Raw genomic sequence first — 19,009 nt, 5'->3', positions numbered from 1 at the left:
TTTAGGCCCCAACAAGGAAGAATTTTATACAAATCTCCTCCTACAGCTATTATGCGAGCTTAAATTCATTCCAAAACTTGTAGTTTGCTTTCATGAATACGAGCTGTTTGTTATCAGTGAAAAAGGAATGAGTTTTTTGTAAGAAACTAATGACTATAACTAAGTACAAATATTGTAGGATTGATTTGTTTATATTTTCAAATCCACAGCCTTAATTAAACCTTTTTTTTGAAGTTAATATAACATAGAAGAATTAAATTAATTAAGTCAACATAACATAAAGAAATAAGAATCCCACTAAAATGTCTTTCGAAACATTCGTCAATGATTTAACTTATATCAAAATGAGATTTTGTTTAAACATATATCCTTACCTGTGGCATCTGAAAGACGTGTCACGCACGTCAAGATGCTTTTGCCACAGCAGCGGACAAAAGCATCTGTACGCGTCGGTAGATAATTATCATAAAAATAAAAAATTAAATAAAACGTTTGTTGTACGTGTCATAGAAACGGAAAAAAAATATTGCTCCGATTTCTGAAAGGCATCAAGCTCTTAACGCTTCACACTGAATTGCTGTCAACTGTTTTAGTTGAGCGCATCAGGGAATTTTTTGCAAGAGTTAAAAAAATATTTTTAACATTTTCTTACCGCAGAGTCCAGCGAAGTCCATCTTGGGAAGATTACGTGCTTTTAAGACCACAACTGTGAGTCTATTAGCCGCCGGTTGGTAGCACAGCGAAACTAAAAGTTCACCACGTCCTTGGTATCGGATCTATAAAAATAATAAAGAAATTTTTTTTTTCACATTTCATTTGATGTTCATTGCTTGAAAAGTTTTATTTCATAAATGATCTAGGAAAAAAAAATTAAAAAAATTGAAAATTTGAAAAGTATACGAAAACTGTGCTAACTCAAAATATGCAATATACCCTAGTCAAATGTGATATATAGAGTAATCCTTAATCACCGCCTTTAATATATGGGTGATTCTCACGAAACATGACAATTCGGACCAAAAAATTTCTTCAAATTTTTTTATCCATGGTTCTTTTTTAACTATATCTCATAAAGCTCTTACTTTTCAGTAAATAAGCTTTATAATAGCTTACATTCTCAGTCCGTACCAGTTGCAGCATTAGAGGCGGCATTTTAACACAAATATAGCAATTAAAAAGAAGTTTTCTACGCAAATAATGCATGGGAAAAACTAAATTATCTTTACTGATAATTATTTTATTTTACTGTCGCTTAGCAGTTAAAGCGTAAGAATATTGTTCTTAATCAATGGTTGTAGATTAGAAATAAATTATGTGTATTGAATATTCATTTGCGATAAAACAATAGTTTCTGCTTCTAGAATAAAACATTTCTCTTCCTGGAAGATTTGCCCTAATAGAATGGAATAAATTTACCAGCCCTGTTAGAACATATTTAGGTAATTTCGCGAAATTCAACATTGACTTGAATAGACAATGCGAAAATTGAAGATTTTACGAAGGAATAAAATTCTCTACCCTAAATAATAAACAAGAGCTTTCATTCTCAAGTTGTACGAATCTCTGTCGAGGCACGGTAACACTATACTAGTTCGCTTTTATAGAAAACCATACATCTCTGCTGTATCCTATGAAAGGAAAATCTATTTATCTCAAAACTATAAAAATGTTGGTTATAAATTTTTAACCACTAGGTCTCAATTCTAGTTTTTCTATACAAGTTTTTTTTTTTTGTAAATATGAATTGACATTTAGTACTATTATATTTAAAAGCACAGATAAATACATAAGAATTTTTTTTTTACTAAATCATAAATACAGGTCTAAACGAATCCAGTTTGCAGAAATTCACGCATGGTTCATGAAAAAAAGAAGAAAAAAACGTTTACTAAATCACTACTTACTTTAAGATTTCTAGGTGTGATTTCCTTAACTAATTCCATTTGTTTCCCGGAATCTTCTATTTCTACTCCAGATAGGGGACAGATAACCTCTCCGATGACGTCGTCCCTGGAGTATCTGTCAAAACTCAAGACTACGAAATGGAGAGTGGTCGCCTGCAGTTGGTTTGGAGTGATGCCGTAGAATGTGAAATCTTCATCATAGACAGGGTCCAGGGTTTTTCGGAGAACCCTCGTTTTCACTTTATGTTGTTTCTCAGGAAGTAGTTGAAGTTTCACGTAAGGGTCTGAAGACCCGTTGTTTGAATCCTTTGGAGGTAAATCTGAGCATCTAACTATATTGACTTGAAGGGATAGCTTTTCGGAAGAATACTTCAACCTGCAGTGAAAATTGATTAAGTGGAGGAAGAAATAAATTTCTTGTTTACTATGGAATTACAATATATGCAAAAATAAAATAATTTTGAAGAAACAAAAATTTATTTACAAGAATTTTTAAAAATTACGCAAGATAATTTCTTATCTCCCTTTTTTCTAATTTGTTTGTTTTTGCTGCTGACACAGACACAGTACATTGTAGACAGAAAATAACTTAGTGATCCTTTAAGCCAATAATGTTATTTAGGTTCCGATAAAGAGAGATTGAGGCTCTATTCAGAATATTTGGGACCCTTAAATAACCATCGATTTCTTAATCCTTTTCAAAAAGTCACTGTACCTCAGTTGCCGCCCATTGAGGTGTCTCAGGTTCGAATCCCAGAGGTGGCTGTTTGATATGAACCTTGACCACAGTGATGATGTAAAAAAATGCTCAGTGGTAGGCGGATCAGGTAAGAATTCTCTTTCTGTCTGTGTAACTGTGGTTGGTTTTTGTGGCTTTCCATACCATGTAACGCAAACGCTGGTTAGTTCCATCGAAAAAGTCCTACAAGAAGACTAATTTGACCCGATGTTTGGTCCAAACTTAGAATTGGGACTTAAAAACTCAGAATTGGGTCGGCTGTACAACACCGCTTATAAGATAAGATAAAATTCTTTTCAAAGAAAAAAAAATTACATGTAAGGTAAATAAGAAAACAACAACATGAATAGCAATTATTAAAGCTTTAAACTATTTACTAAGTGGTGAAAAGACAGCTCAATGAATAATTAATAATTAAGACCAATTATACTAGAAAAATTTGTTTCGAATTTGATAAAAAGTTATCTAAGTATCTCAAAATAAGTTTTAAGTCTCTTCATATAATAAAACATCCAAAAATGTAACTGTAAAAGAAAAGCATAACTTGAAATTTAATTTCAATAAAACAAAATTCTTAATAAAATGATTAAAAAATAAAATTTGTTTGAAATGTTATGCAAATGCATTTGAGGGCCCTTACAATGTCAGATCCTGGGGCAAGTGCCCCTTCTGCCCATACGATAATCTGGCCTTGATATTTTATAAATTTGTATAGTCCTACAATCGATGAAGCTGTGATGGGATTTAATAGATAAGCATCGCTTTTAAAAAATTTCCAAATTTAAAGCTGGTACTTAAAAACATGCCAATTATTTGGAATCGCGATTTCATTGCATGCAGAGAAGCCATCTTTAATTCAAAAACAGTTTCAATGTTTTTTCGGAAAAAAAAACGTCATTTGCTGCAATTTTCGAAAGGATAGTGTTAAACAACAAAATATAAATTAAATAAAACTATAAATCAATTAAAATAAAAACATGCGAAGTCAAAATTTTCCTAAGTGTGCCGGTTTGTTTAAGAAATGTGTACACATATAAGAATAACGATTCTTGAATGAATTGAATCTCATCACTAAGCAAAAGTATAACTTGCGAAAAACTTTTAAAACAGCAAATTTTGTTCATGAATCAGTTCAAAAAATTTCAGAAGTATTTTTAACACGATTATCTCTAAAAAAAGGAGAAGAAAAAAAATATTTATGATCTATCACAAATAAATAAAAAAAACACAAAACAGTTGGCAAAATGAACTATTTCTAATGAAGTTTCTAAGCAATTGGCGGATACATACACGAATAACAATTTTTCATATTTTTTATGATTATAAAATATTTATCTTCTTTAAATTCTAATGGTTTTAAAGTAATAAATGCATAGCTTTGCTCTAACACAAATTTCTAAAGATAGTACATAAAATATTCGATAAAGTTTATTTTACGATTATTTTTAAATGCATAATAAAGATTCTTTAAGATAATACTTTCTAGATTTAAAGCTTAATGGAATATAAATTGACAATGAATAATAACTTTTTCCATCCTCACAGAAAGCTGTTCAAACAATTTGTATATATTTTTTTTCTCCTTGTTGAACAAATAATAAATTCGAGTTAAATCTCAAGAAATTTTAGTTTAAAACAAAAGCTTACCGATTAAAATAAAGCAATTTCTTCCCTAACAATTATTTAAACTTCGAATCTTTAAATAATGATTAAAACTATTATTTGTGGAACGTTTTATATGAAAAAGAATGGCTTTCTTTGTATTTGGCTTTAATTTTGAAGCAAGATTATGTTTAGATGGAAAACAGTTGAAAAAGAAACAGGGTAATTTATTAAAACTGCACTTATTAAAGCTTTTATTTTGAAAGTAAATAAAATATTTCTTTCAAATATTTGTTTTTGCTCTTAATTGTGCTATTTATGAAAATATGTTTTTACGAATTCCTCAACTATGCTTCACAATTTTCTTAGTTCTCATTTAAATGCTCTTTTAAGTATCTATTGCTGTAAACTAATTGCTTATATAAAAAATTCTAATCTCCTTCATAGATATTTTTATATTTTAAAAGAACTTAAACGAGTTCTTTTTCTGGATGAATGCTTTTATCATATCATATTCTATTCAAAAATAATTGGGTTCTTTTTTTTACTATCCATATCTTACAATTGGAAAAATACTTTTTTCTTTTGCATAAATAATGCTCGTCTTAAACACACAAAATGTTATTTCAAAAATTTGGCCCAGTAAATAAATAATGTATCAAAATGCTGCATATAGGATTATTCGAAGCTATAGGATCCAGCTATATATTACCCGTACTTATTCGAAATAAAATTATGTGAATAGATATAAATCACACTCAGATCGACAGTATTACTAATCAAAACATTTAATAAGTATTACAAATTGTTATGCAGAAGGTCTTTTCAAATTTATAATTAAGATAAAAATTCTACGCAATTTGTTTGGTTTTCGTAAAATGTATCAAAATTTTTATCAATGATAAATGTGAAGTAATCATGAAGGTTGGTTAGTGGTGTGAATAAGGGGTGAAGATTCCTAGTGATATTACAAAATTCCAACTTTGATGTAAGAAAAGTCTATAATTTCGTAATGCTGAATTTTGATTTTGAAAAATTTCGATAGCATTATTTTATAATATAGAATTGTGTTTTTTATTTTGGAGCCACTTGAAAGGTTTATAGTGCTTATATTTTAGGCTGATATATGTTTTTAAATTCTTTTAATTACTGTATAGTTAAAATAACCAGATTAATCTGTATACCGCCAATGAAACTTACTAAAGTTTGGCTCTGGCGCCCACACTAATACGCTTAACTGAACTAACCGTATTAGTCTCATCCTTTATTCTTAGGGCTTGCTTTTGAAAAAAAAAATTATCTTTTGCCTAATAACTACGAAATTCAGTTATTTTGGAATTCGCCATATCTTGTAATAATTTTAGAATAATGATTAACAATACTTAATTGTAAATAATTTTTCCGAGGATCCACCAGTAGGTGGGGCCTCCTATCATTCAAACGGTTGCTTGATAGTGGAACTTAATAAATGGATTATGATAGTTTGAGTGTAATTACTTGATTTAAAAAAATGAATAAAAATATTTCCAAAATGTATTTAGAAAAAAAAAAAACATTGTTACCATGGAAAATAAAAAACACATGGGAAATAAAAAATAGCTTGATATAGTATTTAAGGAGCATAAGCAGGCCATGACTATGAAAGTTTGTCAGTTTTTAATAGAATTTTCCCTAAAAGTATCTCCAAAAAATGAAAATATGACACTTCAAAGTGTTAAATGTAAAGCTCCAGACAATGAAGGAAAAAGTGGAATGGTTGCCATAGTAATTATCGGAATTCAGAGAGTTATTACTTGATTTTATAAGTGACACCTCTTCATTTTCAAATGAAAAAAAAGGGGGAAATGATTTTAATATCCAATTAATTTCTTCATTAGTTTTAAGCTTCAGAAGCTTAGGAATATCCATATGTTCACACAAAATGAGTTTCAACAAACTTTCACACTGAAATTTTTTTTAGCTTCATCTGCCATTTAAGCTCTGACTTTCATCCTTGTGTGGGCGTGAATATTATTGAACAAACGAAAAGCATTTTATATTCATGCTGCTCGCTCTTTGTTTGTGATTCCTGAACCCTAAGTGTTATTTTTCCGAAGAGTTGAGGGAGCCTAATTATTTTTCTGCTACATCACGCCCGACAATATAGAAAGGGTAGGTGATTATTTGAAGGAAGAGGATATTGATACGTGGGAAGCAAAGGAGATCACGGAATTGAGCATTGATTGAGATGCATTCTTCCGCTCAGGACTCTTCAGACATGAAAGTAATCAATTTTGAAAATAGTATAGTATTTGTTACTAGATCGTTATTCAATAGCTAGTTTGTTAACGAAGCATCCTGAATAACTTTTGATCTAGTGATCGGATCTTCACGCACTGGGACTAAATCTTAATGATTTGAAGGGGTAATCTCAAGTATTCTAATTAATTAATTCGAACAGATGATATTTTAAGTAACGAAATTAGATTTCTCTGAATAAACACGTCTTTCAACGGACTTGGCCTCCTGATCTTTGTTGTTGTTGTTGTTTCTAATGTCACTTGCCACACGGACAAGCCTGCTTGGTGAAAGCCAAGCAAATTTAAGGCATAGAGTTTGCGTTTCTTGTTTTTCAGTGGCGCCATCTATGGTCAAGAATTCGACTTCTGCCACACCATAAGTCGTACCCGTTTAGAGGGCGGACCCATTCATACATCCTTTCATTCATCCACAGATCGTAATTTTGACCTGAATCAGAGAACGATCGATCTCTAATTCAGTACCCCCAGAGGTATTGATTTGTTATGGGAACATGGAGGACTTTTGTGACTCGACAGATTTAACGTGCATCAGTCACTTTACTACACGGGGAGTCTTCGGCCGGCGGGGTTCGAACCCATGAGCTCTCGGACATAGGCCCAGCGCCCTACTGACCAGGCTATCCCGGCCTTCCTGATCTTTAAAATATGGGAACTAGCCGTTATCTGGGAAATATGATCCCAATCGTTTTGGTGAGGAGAGCGGTCGAAAGTTTGAATCCATTAATGTTAATTTCACTGTGAGAGCTTTTTAAGCAATTCGAAAAATTTTGCGCGCAATTATTCAGTTTGCTTAGCATGCAAAAAATGATTTTAATATTTTTTTTTATATTTGAAAATAGTAGTAAAAATAATTGTGAAAATAGGTATACAAGTTTTTACATCATTCTAAATATGCAATTTTATAAAACAGAATATAAAATTTGAATGCAATCGGTCTCATAGTACCTCAGAAATCGAGTTTTAAATAAAAAAACATTTTTTTTAAGTATTTGATAATTCAAAACCTGTTAAAAAACGTTCAAAGAGGAAAAAGTGTAATTACCTGAAATGTAATTGTCCTAGCTTGCATAGCTTTTCAACTAAAACTTCTTTTTCCTTACACTCATCCAGCTCTTCATTTTTGTTGTTCTTCAGCTTCTCATTTTCGCTGTCAATGCATTTCTTGTCTTCAGTGATGGGTGAGTTTTGCCTTGACGAATGATTCGAACCCACCAAGCACTTGTCAGCATCTCTGCTCAAAGGTGATTTGTTTCCTCCACTTGGTGAAGTTCTGGTGCCAGGTGGTGAGATTTTCGGCTGAGTAGGACTGGGGCTTTTCTTAATTAAGATTGACCCACTGACCGAACCACTGCTGGGACTTTTAACTGCTGTCGGCTTTCGCAAAACGAGAGGTTTATCAGGGTGGTGCTTTTTGAAGACAGAACTGAGCTTCTGTGCCGATGCGCTTGGTGATCGACGTTTGTAACAAAAACAGGTCACGGCTGCGAGTGTGACGAGGAAGAAAGCACTTCCGAGGCATATTCCAATCAAAGCAGGTGTTGTAACTGAAAGAAAATTTAAATTATTTTTTAAACATGAATAAATAGATTTATAGAGCACTTATATTGATTTTATTCATAACTCATATTTATTAGCCCTGATCCATATGTTTATTTAAATTCATAATAATGGGAGTAGAGATTGTTCTTTAAGTTGAGACAGTAAATCTTATTCTACTAGTTTGTGTACACTTCACGATCCATTTCTACACGAATTTTAAAACGATTTGCTTTGTATAAATTTTTTGCAAGTTTTAATTGCTATTTAACTATGGGAAGTGGCATAAATTTTTAAGATAAAGTCTGATAAAAACTACTAAGTATATCCCCTAGGTATATCCTAGATATGCATAAGTCGATAGCAGAATCCCCCCAGCACGACAGACGATATTATAACAGCATCAGATTATAACAGCATCAGCAGATTATTTTACAGATTAAGATTTTTAAAATAATTATCTCAACATCAGAATTTTTGCAACTAAAATTTAAAAAAAATATTATAAGAAACAAGCTTAAGAAATTACTAAGAGGAGAGACTCATAAATAGTTTTTTAATTCCTGAACTTACTCAATTACTGTTTGTTTCAGTTCTTTAACAAAAATTGTTTACCAATCTGCAGGTATATAATCTAAGAATAAATTATTATTTTCAAAAATTCTAAATAGTGCTCTTTAGTCAATTGTAATTTTGAAAAAAAATATCTGAGGACAAGAAATATTTAAGAAATAAATTCTAAATTTCTCAAAACTCCAGTTGCTCGTTTAGACCCCCTTTTTCGTATTTTAAATCTCATTTATTCCGTTAAATTATCCACAAGTGAATAAAAAAATAATAAAGTTTAACAGAATTTTTAATAATAAAGTTTAACAGAATTTTTATTAATAAAGTTTAACAGAATTTTTAATAATAAAGTTTAACAGAATTTTTATTAATAAAGTTTAACAGAATTTTTAATTATAAAGTTTAACCGAATTTTTATTAATAAAGTTTAACAGAATTTTTAATAATAAAGTTTAACAGGATTTTTTGTTTTTAAACTTTTTCTGCCTCATATGTGCTGATTTTTGAAACTAGGTAGATTCATTGTACCTTACATGTGCTATTTTTTAGATTAAGCTTAATTTTTTCAATAATAATAATATTTACTTGATTGTGTTAGGGTCATAAACAAATTTGAATTTAATAAGATTAGGTTGCATATTGGCTTTGTAAATTGTGTGATTGTGTGTATATCCTCCGATTACAATTGTTATTCGAGACTTTATTTTAGATCGAACTTCATGGCGTGCATTGTAAAAATTAATTTATTTTTTAAAATAGGGCTACAGATTGGAATTAAAGAAATGTAGTATTACATTCACTCGATCAGAAAAGAAAAGACTTTTTGATAACGTGAACACAGCTTAGGCATGTGTACAACAACAACATTCTGAATCGCTGGTACAGCTAAAGCAAATAATGGCCATCTTCAGCTTCAGTGGCATATTTTGTTCTTTTTAATAATATGGACTATGGGCATTTAAATATTTTTTTGAAAATTAAAGTTCTAAAATATCTCTTTATTTTTTGATGCTGTATATCAGTGTTCCTCGACCCCCGGTCCGCGGACCAGTACCGGTCCGTGGATCAAATTGTACCGGGCCGCCCATTCCATTGAAGATGAATTTAAATTCCCAGGTTTATACCCCAAATTAAAAATATCTGTGTTCCATTAAAATTTTATTTATTTAAAAAAAAGTGGCCCCCGAAGGTAGTGACATAAATATTTTAAAGTTTGTAATGTATCATTGTCTCCGATGACCCCCAGATGGAACCGTCTCATTGCAAAGAAACAAGCTCAGGGATCTCATTGATTAAAACTTCTAGTAAGTTAAAATGTTAAATCACTTTATATTTATATTTTGGTGCAACTGTATTTTATTTTGATGGCATGTTTAAATACAATTAAATTAAAATTAATAAATTAAAATAATCTAAAATGTAAACAATCAGCGCCCCCGCCCCCCAGCGGGCAGCGGTAAAATTATTAAACGTTGGCAGGTCCGCCATGATAAAAAGGTTGGGGAACACTGCTGTATATGATATATAATCAATCATTCAAGCGTAGGCAATGAGAAAGAAAATATTCTTTCATGGTTTCATGTTAAAATTGATAAAATTGACAATAGACGTACTCATCAGCAATTAAATGATGGCTTAATTGAGGATGTAAAAGTTGTCTAAACTTAGCGAAACATAAAAAAGAAAATTTTTATAAATTTAGTTGCGTTACATTATTTTGCACAAATAATCACTGAATTATTAATCTTCTCACCAGAGAATAAACTTGCAAATGCGTCAAAATAAGATACTAGAAAGTGAGTCAAGTGAAATTTGTTTACTTTTTTTTAATACAGTTAAATCTGAATTCAGCCAGTAGAAGACAATAATTATTACGAGTTAACTATCGAAAAAAATATGACATCAAACCTTCATTCCCTGCCTATAATTACTATCAATTGATATATCCCCTTTCAGTGGAGTGAAAGTACTATTTTATAGGTGGTTTCTAAAAAAAATACACCAGAAATTGTAAACTACTTTAATTTGAAACTCTAATTTCTATCATAAAATTTAAAAAAAAAAAAAGGATTCAATACTCAAAATTTTTTTCTTTTCCAATTTAAGTTCGTAAATGTAAATTTAATTTAGTGAGGAAACGCAGCATACATTTACTATTTATGCATAGTAAGAAGATTCAACCATTTTGGACGCTGTTTTAGATTTGACTCCAAACCAAGACAATCTAACTGCCAGTCACCCAGCTTTCACGACTGGGAATATAATCCCAGTCCAAGCCATGGACAACAATTAAGCTCTTCACCGAAGAGGAGAAAATAAAAGGCACTTCTCCACCTTTCAAAAGGTATATAAAATTTAAAGCGAGCTCGTTTTCTTCTAATGATGCTGCTATCTAGTGACAATGATAAAAATAAAAGTTTTTCATTATTTCTCTCAAGAATAAAATGCAAAAAAGTCGCTTTCTATGCTATTCAAGGGTGATTAAAGTAGTTTTTACCATTTTTCATGGGAGAAGGATTGAAAGGAAGCCCACTTTATTAAAAAAGAAAATTTTATAGTGAAATAGATCAATATCTTTCATTTCAATAAATTAAAAATTTTATGGAACTATTAACTGTAGTAACTGGTGCTGCTATCTAGTGATGCTTATAGAAAGTAAAGTACAGAAAATATAACTTATTTTGGTGGGTAGATAGCTATTTTATTTACGTCGCACTAGAGCTGCTCAATGGGCTATTGGCGACGGTCTGGGAAGCATCCCTGAGGATGATCCGCAATTTTGATCCTCTAAAGAGGGAATGGCTTCCCTGCTTTGGTAGCCCAACGACCTGCGCGCGGAGTCGAGCACTTTACGGGAGAACAGTTTAACGAGGACCGATACAGCGTATCCTCCGTCCCTACGCAGGCTGATCAAAGTGATCACTCACCCACTTTCTGACCGCAGCCAGTGATGCTTGATTTCGGTGTTCTACTGGGAACCGTGTCATTACGATCAGTTCACTGCGGGACGAACTTTTATTGGTATTTCTAGAAAATGCACACTCTTGAAAATATACATCTAAGAGTATTCAGCTCAAATACTAAATGCTTATACGTCAAATGAAGAACTTAAGCTGTACGAGTTTTTAATTGCTATGATTAAAAATGGGAAAATGTCGCAAAAACTGTCGCAGTGCTAGTAGTAAGAGAAGGCGAAAAGGCCCAGATGTCTAACAATGGCGCATCGCTTTTTTTAAGCTATTTTAGTTAGAGAGGTGTATTTTCTATAATATGCCTCTGTTGTTCACTATACCGTTCTAAAAGTTAAGCTGAAGGTGATGAAGAGGATCTTTGCTTCTCGCTTTTGTGCTTTGTACATTCCGGTTCTAAAAACAATACAAGGCCCAAGGCGTCGCCCATTTATACATAAATCTTCTGGCTTGTGTGCTCTAAAGGCTTATAAACACTTGCTTATTTAAGAACAGATACCACAAATTGTATAAAGTTACAAACATACATCCGAGATACGAGAATTGAACCTGCTTCCTTTCACACTTCATGGCTCTACGAAAAAACAATACCTTCTCGCCTAATTTGTTTATACATTTCAGAATTGCCTGAAAACCAAGATTCTAGACAAGATAGAAAAAAGTTTTCTTCGACTTCTGGTTCAATTTTAATCATTAAAGTTCATTGTTAATTTGGGACTCTAATTCATAATCTTTCTTAGAGTTTTGAATTTTAATTACCTTGGAAATCGATTAAAAAAACTGTAAGATTTATTTGCTTTAACAATTACGCAATTGTCGTCTAAAATTTGTTTTTAAGACGATTTAGATTGTAGAACACGAACTTAATAAACTCTTATTTTAATTCGAAATCGTAAACTCATATTTCTCGAAGTGGATGTTGATCCTTTTTCACCTAATTATTTGTAATTCACCTGTAAGCTATGAGTGTACTGTAAGCTCAGCGCTCAAACCTGTGGTCTTCATTTTTAAAGTCTCAGACCTTAGTTTCTCAGCCACCCTGATGTAATTCTAGATTTATGTAAACTAAATGATATTCATTTATTGTTGCATATAGATATGCATGATTGTGTGATCATGGAAAAGTCGGATCGCAAGCCCTTGTCACATTAAAGAACAAATGGTACAAATTAGAGAAGGACATCGCAAAGATACATCCAGGGTTACGGTGGAATTTGAACCTGCTACCTCCACGCTAAAGAACGTTTGGTAGATTTGCAAAATCATTCAGAAAAGTAGGCCCCACTAAATTTTAATATTTTGTGAAGAAGTGGCAAAGCTTGTAAAATTTCAACACGTATTATGCCTAAACCATGATCTGGAAACGCAAAATATTTGTTTATAAATATTAATATTAGAATTAATAATAGAAATTGTTATTTAATTAACTAAGTCTTTTAATGTTAACATTTGATTGAAGCATTTTTAGTGCGTTTTCATGTTTTTTTCAAAGAACTCCTTCGTTTGTGTAACCGAACTAAAAGATGTGGATAAGAATCCTAATTATGGATTTTTGAAAATATGCATGCGTTCTTAATTTTTTGTGTTACTACACCCAACAGCTTTTAGTATCTGATATGTGAAAATTATGGTGCTGTATTCAAACAATGACAATTTTTTGCAAAGCTTATGTAGCTAAATTAAATTTGTCATGTTTTGAGTTATCGTTCTCCTAATTATGAGCCAAAATGATTCTCATATTGTTGTTCATAATCACATCGAAGGGTTTTCGAATATTCAGATTCTTACTATAGTGTTTTTTGTAGTGATTACATTTATAATCGTGTTACTGTTGATAATCGCAATTGTTATATTGATAGTTGTGGTGTTACGAAAGAAAAATCCGCTGAAACTATCTGATCACACTTCAAAGGAAACTTTGAGGGAAAGTACTTTGCAAACTGTACCTAAAACTATGAATGGAGAAAGTTTTTCAGGTACAGGTGCTGTTAATCTTGCAGCATTACTGAATGATGATGATGATGATACAGGCATAAACTCGAATTCGCAGAACATACCGTTATCTGTATTGAGATCTAGATTAAACGATCACTTCTGTGAATCTCCTGAATCTACACCTTCTGTTTACGAAAATCTTTACCCTTCTCAACACGAAGGTGAAATAGTTTCTGGATTTCAACCTAATACGAATTTTGCTAGACGAGTGAAACGAAAAACAACATTGCCTAAATCAGGGACCGCAACATCAAGACCAGAACGCAAACCGTCATCAGCAAGAGAACGACAAAGTTCTTCTTTGGAGTGGGATTATTTTGAATCCAGGCCATATTTTGAACCCAAATCATCAGATTCATCAGATGGATCTGAGAGAGCTGATAAAAACACAGTTGATGTGTGCTGGGTATAAAAATTGAACTCTTCTATGTTAAAAAAACAAATGTTTACTAAGAAAAAAAAATCATATGTTTGAATCAGTCGTCATGCTGTTTTAAATGCTTTTTATTAAAGTTTAGGAAATCGCTTTTCATAATTTTTGTGTTTTTATTTGAACTTTTTAAGAGGTATATTTTAGCAGTTTAATTTTACTTGTAATTTTTTTCTGAACAATAAATGAAAACATATACTGCAGTTTTCAATACTGGATAATGAAAAAAAGTTTTAGAAGTGTTTTTGAATGATTTGATAAAACAAAGTAACAAATAAAAAATAAAATGTATTGCTGAGATTGAAAGATAACTTAGTTTTTAGAGAAATAAGATGTATACTATTGAATTGAAAGTGTGCACGGTGCAGAATAGCTTTTTAAATAGTCCATTTTAGCCAGATATCTTAAAAACAAAAATCAAACCACCCATAAATTTACAACACTAACTGAACATTAATTTAATATAGACTTAATGCACCATAAAAATAAAACAACTAAAGGAGTTTGTTAGGATTTTTTTTCATTGTTTAACTTGAGGGAAATATTATTGTCAGAAAAGTAATTACCAGAATTCATGGTCAATTTTAAAGTATGTATAAGCACACGATGGCAAATATACAAAAGGGCAAACTTTGTAATTACAAACTAGGATTACATTAACTAGGATATTTTTTGTTTGTTTGAAAGAATTGAAATTTCCAATTCATGGAAATTCCAAGAATTCATGGTCAATTTTAGAGTATGTAAAAGCACACGATGGCAATAATACAAAAGAGCAAACTTTGTAATTACAAACTAGGATTATATTAACTAGAATATTTTTGTTTGTTTGAAAGAACTGAAATTTCCAAACCAAACTTAATGAAACAAGAGTATGCTTATAATTAAATCGGGAAAAACTTATATTTAACACTTTCCTTTTTATAAAAAAAAGAGGGGAATCGATTTTAGAGCTAAACTATTGAATTAAACAGCATTTTATGTAAAATAAAAAAAGTTGTAATCATTACTTTTCAGAGTTGGAGAAATTATGCTTTTTCTGAATTATATCAGTTTTCATTCCATTTGTAATAAATAACTGAACAGTTTGTAAATAACTGAATTAAAATATGGTGTAAACTTTATTAGAATTATATTGTTCCTTAATAGAAATGTTTGAAATGTCAAGTGAAAAATTTCAATTTCTTTCCTGTTTTTCAAAGTCTGGAATGCATAAAATATATTCCTCAAACAAATAATAAACACTGTAAGGAAATCTTTAACTGCAATTTTATTCAGCCTGTAATACTATGCTTCCTTCATTTCAAACATTCTCAACCATCAAGTGTATTTGACCTTGAGATTCTTTATTGATTTCAGGGTACGAACCTGTGATCTTCTCTCTCCTGTTATAATCGAAATCTATTAGTTACTTGACCAGACTGGTCGTAGTGATTCATCAAGAAAAATATCTAAATATCACTAAAAATTTATTTTAATAATCGTACGGACTGAGTGCAAATCTTAATGGTTGAAATGGATGATCTCGAATATACTAGTTAATTATTGTTAACAATTAAATTAAGAAATTAGATACAAGAACATATTTACTCTGAATAAATATACCTTTATATAGCTATCAAAATATAGTCTTTACATATCTAATTTTAAAGCTAATCGAAAACTTTTTGCATACACTTATAAAACTTGTTTAACTAAAGATAATTGCATGCAAAAAATAGTTTGGGATTATTATTGATTGTTTTTTGCCTTATTTAGTAATAACAAAAAAATTTGAATTGCTATTTCCTCAAATGATTTCATTATTTTAAACGATTTAGTTTTTAATGACAAAATTCACAATTTGAATAAAATCTATCGAGTAGTTCTTGAGAACTCAAAAATTTAAAAATAAGACTTTTTAAAATTTCGCATCTTAAATTTGAATTCGACCAATTTTGTACAAATGTAATTTTAAATTTAAAAAGAAATACAAATTTTGTATTTTGTTTTTAATTAAAATTTCATAATTTAAAATAATGAAAATTTGTATACCTTACAATTAAATGAAAAATAATTATAAAAAATCCTCTTTTATATGAAATTGCGTTAGATAAACGAATTTTATGATTGCATGTGAAATTAACATTAGTATAACCAAACTTTCAATAGCTCTCGCGACTGAACTATTGGGACCATATTTTTCAGATTATAGCTAACTCCTCTTTCAATTTAAATTTTTTCAAAAATGTCGGAAAAAATTAATTTTATTCGAATAATATTTTCGTATTTATTTCAAAAATTTATTAATAATTAGCACTATTTAACCAATATAGAGCTTTGCGGGCCGAATGAATTGCGCTTAAGTATACGTTAGTAACTGCGTATTTTTCAACAACTACAACTACTATTAATAAATACACAAGTGGGCGAGCATTGTGCTAAAATACAAACTAAGGTAAACAACGTTAACGTAATAAGGTAAACAACGAAACTTTCTGTTGCACTGATGAAGGTTGCCCTTTGAGCATCCGAAACAGCTGTCTCCTTTTAATAATATTTTTGTGCTTGTGCGTTTCGATTACTTCTGAATCGAGTCAGTGTGTTTTAAATATTCTAAATTACGAAAAGAGGACTGTAACAATAAACTTAATATTTAATTTGTATGAAAGAATTACATGGACCAGCAAGGGTCGATCAATCAATGTTTTTGCATGGAAAGTAGGTACTTCATGCACTTACAATAGCTTTCTTTTTCTCAAAACAAAGTAATTTTTATTGAGAGATGTGGCGATGGTTCATCGCTGCAGTTACAAACATCTACTACTACTATTTTTTCTCTCTGGCCCATACGCCCTCTGGCGTCACTTAACATTCCCCCCGATTGAAATTCAATTACATAATTTCAATAAACAATATAACTAACAATAGAATACATAGAACATATGAATACTATTAGAATCATAAAAAATAATGAACAACTAAATTCTGCTATGATTACAAATTGAGAACAAATACAATGGGATAACATGTGCTGATTAATATACATATAATTATAAACAAAATTAATTCACTCAAATAATTTCTCCTAAAAAGAATACTCATAAGAAAAACAATTTTTTTTTTCATTCAAGAGGTAATATACAAATGTCCCTGACATTTCTCTTGAAAATTTTACCATTAGGCATACGTACATTTACAATTCTTATTTTTCCATCCCTACTTTGAAATATTTCCACTATTCTTCCAACTGACCACTGTGTGGCAGGAAGTTGCTCATTTTTCATTAAAACAAGAGTACCTTGTTTTACATCGTCCTTACTAAATTTCCATTTGGTTCGACTCTGCAAATTATTCAAGTAATCTTTCTTCCACAATTGCCAAATTTGTTGACTAAATTTAGTTACCCTTTGCCATTTGGACAAATGAGTTTCCTTGATATCACTAAGTAGTGGTTCTTGAAGGCCATTTATTGGTCTCCCAATTATGAAGTGACCTGGACTTAATGTTCGAAAATCATCAAAGTTTGCTGACAATGGAATGAGGGGCCGGGAGTTCAATACTCCTTCTATTTCAGCTAGAATAGTTACAAATTCTTCAAGTGTCAATTTTTGGCCACCTATCACTCGTTTGAAATGAAATTTAAAAGCCTTCACCCCAGCTTCCCAAAGGCCCCCAAAATTAGGTGATTTTGGGGGTATAAATTCCCATACAATATTCTCGTTTGAGAGAAAGTTAGACAAGTTTTCATCGCGGGAAGTGACAAGCTTCAAAAGTTTTTTAATCTCCACATTTGCTCCAACAAATGTCTTTCCATTGTCAGACATGATTTTCGAACACTTGCCTCGTCTACCAAAGAAACGTTTCAAACAAGCTATAAATCCTTGAGTGGTTAAGTCTGAAACAAAATCAAGATGTATAGCCTTTGCGCATAAGCAAATAAAAACAGCTACGTAAATCTTATTTAACACTCCTTTACGCTGATTCTTAAATTTTACTAGAAAAGGGCCACAGAAGTCAACCCCTGTCACATTAAAGACAAAATTAGGAGTGACACGTTCCCTTGGTAGATCGGCCATTATTTGTTGAACACTTACAGGCTTATTTTTAAAGCAAATCACACAAGAATGAACAATTTTACGACAATTATTTCTGCCGTTAAGCGGCCAGAATTTCTGTCGCACTTGAAACAAGAGTGCTTGTGCACCTAAATGAAAATACTTCAAATGATAATGATTCAAAATTACATCAGTTAATTTATGCTTGCTGGGCAGCACAATGGGAAATTTACTATTATTCGATAAATCAGAGTTTCTAAGTCTGCCACCAACACGAATTAGAGAATTTCCATCCAAGAATACATTTAAACAAGATAACTTACTCCTAGAAGGAACTTGTTCACCTTGTTTGAGCCTTTTAAATTCCTCTTGGAACTCACCTGACTGCAATGAAAGCAGAAGCCAATTTTCTGCATGCTTGTTCTCTTCAATGGTTAAGAACCCCTTATTCTTAGATATTGGATTATGACAATTACGAATAAATCTAAAAATAAAGGATAAAATTCGAATTAGTTTAACAAAACTGTTAGAAAGGTTAAGAATTTGTTCTAAAAAGGATCTATCATTGGTGGTAATTAGAGAAACAGATTGAATGTCATTAGGATCAGGAGCAGTGCACTTTTTCAAATTAATGTCTTTAGGAGATTTGAGTTCACGCAAATAGAGAGTATCTGCCACACTCTCAGCTGTTTGTTGTGGAAAGTCAGTTTTTTGAGTCAAATGGGATGGACCGTTCCACCAAAAATCATTCACTAATATTTCTTGAACAGAAAGTCCTCGAGAAATGGCATCTGCAGGATTGTTCTGAGATGAAATATGATTCCATTGAAAGGTGTCTGTAAGATGCTGAATTTGAGTAACCCTGTTACTCACAAAGGTCTTTAATAAATGAGGAGAGCTCCTGATCCAGGCTAACGCTATAGTGGAATC

The 19,009-nt window shown here is 31.2% G+C and overlaps 1 protein-coding gene across 2 annotated transcripts in view; it reads right to left on the bottom strand.

Moving 5' to 3' along the window:
* The window catches only part of Syt4 (Synaptotagmin 4), a 56,026-nt gene that overhangs the window by 3,867 nt on the left and 33,150 nt on the right, over window positions 1–19,009 (bottom strand). For both annotated transcript variants that reach the window (XM_016072948.4, XM_016072947.4), the window contains exons 2-4: window positions 7,588–8,089; window positions 1,905–2,280; window positions 653–776 (exon numbers count right to left, since the gene is read on the bottom strand). In XM_016072948.4, the coding sequence (XP_015928434.3) occupies window positions 653–776; window positions 1,905–2,280; window positions 7,588–8,089 (1,002 nt within the window). The remainder of the gene's footprint in view (window positions 1–652; window positions 777–1,904; window positions 2,281–7,587; window positions 8,090–19,009) is intronic.

Source organism: Parasteatoda tepidariorum, chromosome 6 (assembly GCF_982258835.1).
Source record: "Parasteatoda tepidariorum strain Cologne lab strain chromosome 6, Ptep-v5.0, whole genome shotgun sequence".
NCBI lineage: Eukaryota > Metazoa > Arthropoda > Arachnida > Araneae > Theridiidae > Parasteatoda > Parasteatoda tepidariorum.
The sequence above is the reverse complement of the archived record's forward strand: the minus strand, read 5'-3'. Positions and strand labels throughout refer to the sequence as shown.